The sequence below is a fragment of the Takifugu rubripes genome, chromosome 9, assembly GCF_901000725.2.
Source record: "Takifugu rubripes chromosome 9, fTakRub1.2, whole genome shotgun sequence".
NCBI classification, from domain to species: domain Eukaryota; kingdom Metazoa; phylum Chordata; class Actinopteri; order Tetraodontiformes; family Tetraodontidae; genus Takifugu; species Takifugu rubripes.
Window position 1 is genome coordinate 5,476,454 of NC_042293.1, and position 9,867 is coordinate 5,486,320.

The 9,867-nt window shown below is 39.9% G+C and overlaps 1 protein-coding gene across 2 annotated transcripts; it reads left to right on the forward strand.

Annotated features, from left to right (window-relative positions):
- The first annotated feature begins 498 nt into the window (after positions 1-498).
- Positions 499-7,828, forward strand: syt8 (synaptotagmin VIII). Of its 2 annotated transcripts, XM_003967276.3 has the most exons (10): positions 499-666; positions 1,139-1,329; positions 2,143-2,339; positions 2,438-2,607; positions 4,594-4,692; positions 5,002-5,169; positions 6,157-6,324; positions 6,473-6,590; positions 7,126-7,259; positions 7,328-7,828. In XM_003967276.3, the coding sequence occupies exons 3-10, from the start codon at positions 2,153-2,155 to the stop codon at positions 7,562-7,564; spliced, it is 1,281 nt and encodes a 426-aa protein (XP_003967325.1). In that variant the 5' UTR covers positions 499-666; positions 1,139-1,329; positions 2,143-2,152; the 3' UTR covers positions 7,565-7,828. The 2 variants fall into 2 exon arrangements, with proteins under 2 accessions (XP_003967325.1, XP_011605431.1); XM_011607129.2 differs by lacking the exons at positions 499-666; positions 1,139-1,329 and having other exon boundaries at positions 2,179-2,339; positions 2,438-2,448; positions 2,529-2,607.
- The last annotated feature ends 2,039 nt before the right edge of the window (positions 7,829-9,867 follow it).

A 9,867-nucleotide genomic window follows, 5' to 3' on the forward strand; every position in this document is an offset into this window, starting at 1 on the left:
TTTTGAATACAATTTAAAGAAGGCAGGTCCACCACTGGATGAGTCACCAATTCATCGCAGGGCCCTATGTGAGCATTTGTGGGTTTGGTACCCTGCTCAAGGGTACATTTGCGGTGAAGGTGTGCTGACACTTACTTTCCCGTACTACCAGAACTCCTTCCGTGTTTTCTCTGCACTGGGGGTTGAGTTGAAAACCCTACGCTTCTCAATCCAGTCTCGAATGCACTGACCTTCCACAGCCCGCATTAATAATAGAAACTAATGTAAATTTTTATTTGGACTCGAAAATTTTGTTTCGAAATTTAGTTTTCATTCAACGTTTATATGACACTCCAATAAACGAATTGTTCAATGGACAACTGAAGTGCTCGTAAACGCGTCACACCGACAAAAACACGCAGATAATGCGATGGGAAACCGATTTGCTCTGGCTTGTATACACCCTATTCACACCTTAGAGTGAAACTAGGCAGTACACATGCTCCACAACCCCCGCCCAGGCGTATGAGCCCTGAACAAATGCATACGGCATTCTTGTCAGCCTCTCGAAATCAGTGACAGTGACGACGAGGGAGAGCGAGCAGCTTGTCTGCACAATAGGTAAATCGTACTTTACGTACGAGATGCGAGAGACACTTGGGTAACGCTGGTGCGACAGACATTCAGGTACCGTTTTTTATGAAAAGCCCAATGTCAAAAATGTAGTATGGTCCTATACGCAGTGGTGTAGAAAGGCAGATTAAATATTTGGTGATATCTGGAATACACCTGGTTTATTTAGAAAGAGGAAAGACATAAGCGTTAATTTTCAAATCAAGTTTTGCAGCCTGAAGAAATTTTACTGGAGAAATGTTAACAAGCCAAGTATCACACTGGACCATACACACCTGAAGTCATGCGAAACTCACAGGATGGTGGTGCACTTCAGGGCACCTCCAAAAGGGACCTAAAACAAAACAACAAAAAAAACACCTGATACTGCGCCTGATATTTCCAAATTTACACAATGAAAAAACTGTACAGTTTGTTTTTTCTCGTCAAAATGCAAAAATGTTATGCATTCCAAAGTTATACTGTATGTCCCCTCCCATTCTATGATGGTTACATTTGGCGTTTTATGTTTACTTTTGTCTTTCAGCATTCTCACAATGAGAAACGCCCATGTTTGGATGAAAACTTCTGTGTGTTTTCCTGCTTGGAAATAGAGGGAGGAGATATTTCCTCTGCAATCAGACTGTTCCAGCGATGCCATCTCCTTACTTTTCACTCAGTCTTAAACATGACTCACCTCATTTCTGAGCGGTCACATTTCTGGAAAAGTCAGTGGTAGTGAGTAAAGTTCTAGTCATTTCTTTCTTTAAAATTTGTAGTCCTTTTCTAATTTATAAGATAAAATCTAATATATGGAATAACATATGTTTAAGTTGCTTTAGAAACAAAGAAACAGGCAAATCTTCAGTTCTGTAATAAACTGTTGATATCTTTATATGAGTCGACAATACTTTTGTTAAGATTTTGATGTCTTTTTTCTTTCTTGATCATATATCAGAATGTTGTCCTGTTAGATTTTAACTGTCCCACTTCAGAAAAGACTTTTTTTGCAGTCTTTTTAAATCCTGTTTTTTTGTTCCTCTGTTGTTGCTTCTGCTAATTCATTCTTGCATTTATCCGAAACAAAAAGGGCTGAGATGTTGTGTATATGTGCTACTGTTTGTTCATGGTGGAGTCGTACAGGTTTTAACTGTCGTGTTGTTGACTTTACACGTCACTCACTTTTTGACTGGCTGGATCAGACTGCTTTTGGTTTTTTATTTGTTTTTTAGCGTTAGACACACTAACTGTTTGAAAGAATTAGAATTAGAATGCCACTGAAAAATCACCAACATTGCAATGAAATTTGGTTACAGTTAATTTTCCAACATCCTGAAACTAAGCTTTAAAGTTTAAAATCAATATCTGTGACTGGGAAAGCTAGCAATAGTTGTTTCAATAGCTGTTTCAATATTTCATTTTACTTATTCGTCTGTCTGTCTGTCTGTCTGTCTGTCTGTCTGTCTGTCTGTCTGTCTGTCTGTCTGTCTGTCTGTATGTCTGTCTGTCTGTTTCTAAATCTATTTAATACCCTTTGTCTTCAACATACAGAGCTTGCATTATGCCCTCTACTCACTGGTCACCAGATTCTTCATCACGATCCAGTGCTCCATCCACCTCCCCCCTGCCATGGACCATCGAACCTACTACAACTACTTTCACCTCTACAAACACCACTCTTGACCCAGCCGAGGCAGCCGCTGCCGCTGCCTCTGCCTTCATCAATGATGTGCTGGACAAGATCCCCTGTAAGTCATGGCCTGTTGGAATCATGGACAGGCAGACCGACAGTTGGCTGTTTGTTTTGGGAATGTGCTACATCATGTAATGTTGTCCTCTCCCACAGTACCACGATGGGTAATTTACAGCATTTTTGCTGTTGGTGGCCTGTTGATTCTTATTTGCTGTTTGTGCATTTGCATCAAATGTGGCTGCAGAAGAAAAAAAAAACAGCGTCAGAAGAAAGACGATAAGGTCAAGCTGATAGACATGGATGGAAAATCAGCAGCAGCTTTGGTGAGCAACAGCACCCTCTCGTATTGAACATTGTAAACTAACTGGTTATATTTGATTATTTACTGTATTTTCGCAACTATAGGGTGCACTTAAATGTCTTGAATTTTCTCCAAAATGGACGGGGCGCCTTATAATGCGGTGCGCCTTACCGTATGTGTGCACCGAGTTCTGAAATCTGTAAATGCTTCTTGGCTTTTCGGCTTTCGCAAAAGCCATTTCGGATTTATTTTGTTCATTTCGGATAGAGAAGATGAGGACTTTGATAGATTTGTGGATGAGGATTGATCAAAAATAACATGAGTATATTGCTAAATACATGCTAGTATGCATGTTTTAAGATAGCGTGCCGGTATGTTTTACCAAGCCCATGCCCTATAATCCGGTTGATGAGATTGCACTTTTTAATACGGTGCGCCTTATGGTCGTGAAAATATAGTAGTTGGTTGAAAGCAGCTTTTAACCTGATAAGTTGAAGACCTCACAGTTATGTGAAATTTCTGTGCAGCCTCACACACAATTAGCATATGTGGGTGTTTTCTGATTGGTCCATTTCCCCAGGACAGCACACACTACTTAGTAACTACTTAGTAACCTTTTAAAGTTTTGTGAAGAGTCAACTGGACCACTGAAAAAAAGCTTGTTCGAGAGGCTTCTTCAGTTTTGGCACGTTTCCAGTATAAAGTGTAAAAACTCAGCTGGACTCCCCTAAGGGCCTAAACCTTGACTATTTATTCATACATCCACCTATGTTCTCTAGCTGAATATGGTGCTACGTTGCAGGGACAGCAGTCTGAGCAGGGATTCCTGGTAGTACATGTCTGGAACACCTCCCGAGGGAGACGTCCAGAGGCATCTGGTACGGATGCCCAAGCCACCTCAGCTGACTCCTCTCAATGTGGAGGAGCAGCGACTCTACTCCAAGCTCCTCCAGGGTGGCAGTGGTCTTCACCCCATGTCAGGTAGCGCCCCGCCACCCTGTGTAAAAAAAACTAGTTTTGGCCACTTGTATCCTGGATCGTGTTTTTTAGGTGAGGGTAGGAACATAGATTGAGTGATAAATTGAAAGCTTTGCCTTCATTAACTTGACAGACAACACAGTCACCGCATTTCTGCACCAATTCGCCCATTAATCTCACCCTCCCTCCCTTGCTCACGAACAAGTCCACAAGGTAATTATGGCAGGGGCTCTCCCCTGACTTGGACGAAGCAAGCCATCTTTTTGATTGCATTAGCAAGGTTCGCTAACTGTCCAGCTAAATGTATATGTAGGAAATAACAGCATATATATATATATATAGTGGAATGAGTAACAAAAGGTACTTAAATTCAGAGACAAGTAAGCACAAAAAATGTACTTTATACATCTACTGTACACCCAGAAAACACAAGTACTAGTGGCTTGTGAATCAAACTGCTAGATCAAAGGGTTGAATCTCAGTTTGTTTCGGGAAAAGCTCTTGTTAATGGTCATCTGCTTGTCCAAGGTCCATAGAAACAACTTGCTCATCAGGTGAATCCTTGACCACTGCATTGTAGGTAGAAAAACCTTTCTGCCTTAGTGCTTTCTTCACTAGCTGCACGTTGTCCTCTTCTGTCCTATTTCTGGATTGAAATGGGAAGCAATGTATAGTGCCTTAAGCAATTATCCTTCACATCCTCACAGGCAAAGTTGGTTAAGTGGTCCAAGGTGTTGATGTGGGTTGTAAAGCCTCCAAATTCTACTTTTTGAATCTTCATCAGGTGTCATCCACATATCTGAACCACTGGCTGGGAGATGTTCCTCTATAGGTGTCTAAAGTCTTCTTCTCTCCTTCCTCTATGTCAGACAAACATCTACCAGTTTCTTATAACAGGCCAGATGAGTGTCTGTTCAACCTTAAGGGCTTTAGTTCAAACACATTCAGACAGCAACGTTGGTCTAAACATCCTGTCAGGTGTCAGTTTCTGTGAAGAATCTCAAATGACATGATTGCTGCACTTTGATAGGTTCAGTCAGATGTGATGGATGCGGACTACGGCTCAACCAACCAGGAGAAAAGAGGGAAGCTGCTGTACTCTCTAGAGTATAAAACAGTTCAATCTGAGGTGAATTGAACACTCTCATTTATTTAAATTATTTATTTTAAAAGAAAAGGTAAAAAACTAAAATGAAAAATTACATTGATTGGTGAATTAGAGAGGAATATACAGTATAACTTTATTTATTATATTATTTATTATAAAATTTATTATGTATTTATTATTTTTTGTTATAGGATACCTTTTTATTTGTTAGCTAGATCTACTGTGAGTTTCAGATGGAAGATGGACTAAAGTTAACCATGTTTTGTTCATAGATGAAACTGCTGCCCTCTCACCATACTCACCAACAACTATTCTTTGTTTGCCTTCAAGCTCATAGTGGGGATCAAAAAAGCAGATGGTCTAAAGGCTATGGACCTGGGAGGAAGCTCTGATCCTTACGTCAAAGTTTACATCCTGCCTGACAAAACTAAAACATGTGAAACAAAAGTTTTCCGACACACACTGCAGCCCATCTTCAATGAACATTTCATTTTCCAGGTAAAAATTTGATTTAAAAAGAAAAAATCCAAGCATGTCATCTGATCTTCGAACCAGTTGTGGAAGCTGTGACTCTTCTCATAGCATTATCATTGGAATAGAGTCATTTCTAACCGCTACTTCAACCTATTGTATACGCCACATTTACAAAAAACCTCAAGAATTAATAACACAATGACACAATATAATTTACAAAAAGGACTAAAAGAGGACAAATACAAGACAGGAGTGATAGTGACAATGTCTTCATAATCATAGGGTTTCAGTAAAAACTATAGTATTTCAGTTCTTTAGGTATTTCTTTGTGGACATAAGCTTTTCCAAAGATTTGGAGCAGCCTCTCAGAAGGATTGTTACCCCTCATTCTTTAATCTGGATTTTTGTTCATCCAGCACAATATAGCTGGCTTATCTCAAGCATAAATGTGCAAAAGCTCAGATAACAGAGCCCAGAGTAGAGTAAACAAGAATCCAGTTACACAATATTTGTAAGATTGTTGACTAGTCCAGTCCAGTGTAAGTTAATTACAAATGAGATAAAAACTCACCCAAAGTCCTTTAGTGGGAAGTTTACCTCCATCAACTTTGTCAGCTGGTAGAAATTGATTTGATCAACCTGAAGGTGTTTTCGAGGATAATTATTGTCAAAATTAATAGCTGTATTAGTAATATTAGTAGTTGTATTGGTCATCATAGTATTCTTATAAGTATAGCATTATTAATTTTAGTTGTAGTAGTATAAACATTATCATTACTTGGAGTAGTAGTTGTAATTGTATAAATATTAGTAGTTCTAATTGTAGTTTTGGTAGTCATTCTACAAGTATTAAAATGTTTAAATGTTGACATTTGTTTTATATTTATCTCTTTCTGCCAAACTTGAACCAATATTTTGATATCGTTTGACACTTTAAGCTTGTTCCCGCTCATGATTGTAACTCAAGGAAATGAAGATTTTTGCTGACATGGTCCAAACATTCTTTTACAGATTTCTAAGTCCACTCTCCTGAATTCAACTGCAGTGATGCAGGTTTTTGACTTCAACAGATTCCATAAACACAACATCATCGGCGAACTCCGGCTGCAGCTCTGCAATGTTGACTGGAACCATGTGATTGAGGAGTGGCGGGACCTTGCTGAGCCTGCCAAATTTGAGGTTTTTACACACACAATTTTTTTCTGACATACATGTTGAGGAATTGCAGCCAGCATCTCAGGTCAGCTGAAATAAGAGGCTTTGGTCTGTATCTAGTGTTGCACCTGCCAGTCATGACCCACAGACAGCAGGTGTCTCTGTCATGCAGGAAGAGAACCTGGGTGAAATTTGCTTCTCAATGCGTTACGTTCCCTCTGCTGGCAAACTGACAGTGGTGATCCTAGAGGCCCGAAACCTGAAAAGCATGGATGTTGGAGGAAGCTCTGGTGAGGCTGGTATTTCTGGAAGATATCCTTATGGATTTTTGTAAAGTATTGACTCCTAATACAAATACAATACAAATCCAATATAAAATACAAAGGTGGTAAGCAAAACAGGTGAAAAGGTGTACCGTTACTAGAAGGGCAACAGAGTAAAATAATATATATAAGAATGTAATGTATAATCATAGTAATAGGAAAATGATGATTTATCACAATAATAACTGTACCCTGATATCAGTGTATTTGTACATTAATCCAACCAATCATAAGCAGATCCCACCTCTCATAACAACACATCTCTTGGGGTCATTTGGCCCCACAGACCTCGGATACCAGAAAATTTGAAAACTGACTGAACTTTAAATGTAGTACAGCTCTTTGTCTAAAATTCATAGTACTTTGTTTATGTATGAAAATAAACTTTTTGCTGTAATCTAAAATCCGCATAATTAAATCACTCAGCCAAACAGTAGCTATTAAGCATGTGACATCATACAACACTGGTGACCAACTCTTCTCCTTTATTTCTCTATTATAGATCCTTATGTAAAAGTGCAGTTGGCTTTGGACAAGAGGAAGTGGAAGAAAAAGAAGACATGTATTAAAAAGAAGACTCTGAATCCTTATTACAATGAGTCCTTTGTCTTTGATGTGTCCTTTGATCAAATTCAGGTCAGCCTCACTAAAGATACAGATTTGATACATTCTGGATATTTGAAAGTTCCTCTGCTTGTCCACAGAGAGTAAACCTGGTGATTTCCGTCTGGGACCATGATGCCGTGACACGGAATGATGCCATTGGGAAGATCTTCTTGGGCTGTGATGCTGCTGGGAACCAGCTGAGGCACTGGGCTGACATGCTGTCCAATCCACGGCGGCCAGTTGCTCAGTGGCACAGCCTGCTGTCATCCCAGCAGATTAACTCCAGTCTAACCCTAAAAAAAAAGATACCGCTTGCCAGTAAACTGCCTTTGTAATGCACAGTACACATGAGATCTTCAGCTGAGTCGGTTTCGGGTTTAGACGCAGCAAGACAACTTCATATGTAATTGAATTTCTATTGTTCAGTTTATTTTCATATCAAATGAAAATATCAAAATATCACACTAGAGTACTTTGGTTGTAACGGCATGACACACTTCTGCATTACTGCAGAATGTTGCATTTTACATATGTGGCCTCTGTTATTTTTCTAATTTGCTTGTTACTTCTGAATAAACAGATCAACCTTGTAATCAAAACGTCACCTGTATTTTTTCATCAAAAATGTAGTGTATGAGTGTATGAGTGTATTGTTTTTGAACCTCCATATTCTCCACCCCTCTTCCTCCTATGAGTTCAAGTTCTTAATTACAAGGCTGGGATCTTGAAGCTCCTATAGCTGTTCTAAATGCTGCACGTTCTCTGATATCTCTATCCACAAGACAACAGATATGACACTGCGCATGAGCTTCATATATAGTCTCATATAACCATTTCTTAAACCACTGAAAAGTCATCTTATGAGAGGCGAAGACATCAGTGTGATAAGAACAAGACAAAAATATTTTTTTTTTAAAATGGTTGACGAACTCTGGCTTAGTCTACCACCAGAGGAGAGTAAATAACCTGGTCCTGCTCAAGGCTTCTTCCAGTTCAATCCACTGCTACCTGTGGCTTCCGGCATTAACAACTGCCTTCATCCATATTCCTACATTTTTCCCCCTGCCTGACCTCTGACCTTCCCCTCCTCCCCCGATGCATGTGGTGAGAAAGTGCAGCTTTTTGTGAAATACTCTTTTGCTGATATTTATCTCTGTGGGAGTACCTGGGTGACACTTTCTAAATAAAGCCGGATTGAATGAAAGCAAATCTTCATATCTGTCACCATCATCTCTAACTCATGTGCTGTTGTAAACTCTGTTGTTGTCATCTCCATCATCATCATCATTGCAATGATTTACATTGAAAACATCTGTTGATGTTGCTTCAGGACTTTCATGTTAGATGTAACACCAGAGCAATCCTGCTCTATCTCTTATCCACCTGTTAAGATCCATGCTTACATTCTTTCTCTGGTAATAAGCTTACAATGCAATAATATAAGAATAATATTCTTAATAACAACAACAACAACAACAACAGTATTATTATTATTATTACCGGTATTAATAATAATAATAATAATTTGCAAATAGCACCTTTTAAAATTTAAAAAAGGACTATCAAAACAAAAGTAGAATGATGATATGATATTTTTTTAGGACAACAAGACCACATCACATAAAGGCCTGTGTGTAGAGGTGGTTCTTAAAAAGAGATTACAATTAATTAAAAAGAGATTCCAATGAATCATACAAAAAAATGAAATAAATGATTCTGGACTTGTTTCTTGTCCCATCTCCCCACCCCCCGACAAGACTCCCGTTCCTAATTAACATTGTTGATTTCCTAACAAACATTACTGAGACAAAAAATGAAAAACCTAATTACAACTACTGTTTACCACAAATCATTACATTTTGATTGGTTCCACATTTGTCTGTGCTTGTCTCATTCAGCTGAATTCACATGATGACCTTTATTGTCTCCTGTGTGGGTTATTGACAAAGGCAAGGCACTGACATCAGCAGCACGGTGCGTTAACAGGTTCATTTACAGGTATCGCCGCCTTCGGAGCTGCATGATGACCTCTGGCCCCGCTGTATAAATAGTGTATTTTTGTGTGTGTTTTTGTGCTCTGTGCCCGTCCTCTCCTCTCCTCTCCTCTCCTCTCCTCTCCACTCCTCTCCTCTCCTCACCCTCTTCTCTTCTCTTCTCTGAGTGAGACGTGTGAGAGCGGAGGAGCGAGCGAGCGAGTGGAAAACCGTGCGAAAGCGCTATTTTTCCTATTCTTTCTTGTGTGCGAGTGAATGCTAGATAATATAGTTTAATTTATTGTGGTGTTTGCAAGTTTATATTAGTTTATCGAGTGTTTGTGTGGGTGTGTGAGGCGGCCGACCGCGTGCGGCCGTCATGGCGGCCAACGCCGGTTTAACCGGCTTGAGTCGGAAGCACGGAGTCAAGGTGGGTGCGGGCTCCGTGCTTAGTGTGGAGGAGGTGGCGCTGGCTGTGGGCCAAAAAATTGGCCACAGCTCAATCAAATCCGCCGCCCGCATGAATAGGGCGGTGGTGTTGTTCCTGGCCAAGGTGGAGCAGGTAAATATGTTGGTGGAGACGGGGATCACCGTGGGCGGACAGTTCGTCCAGGTAACTCCGCTAACACAGCCGGCGGCACGGATTACACTGTCCAATGTGCCGC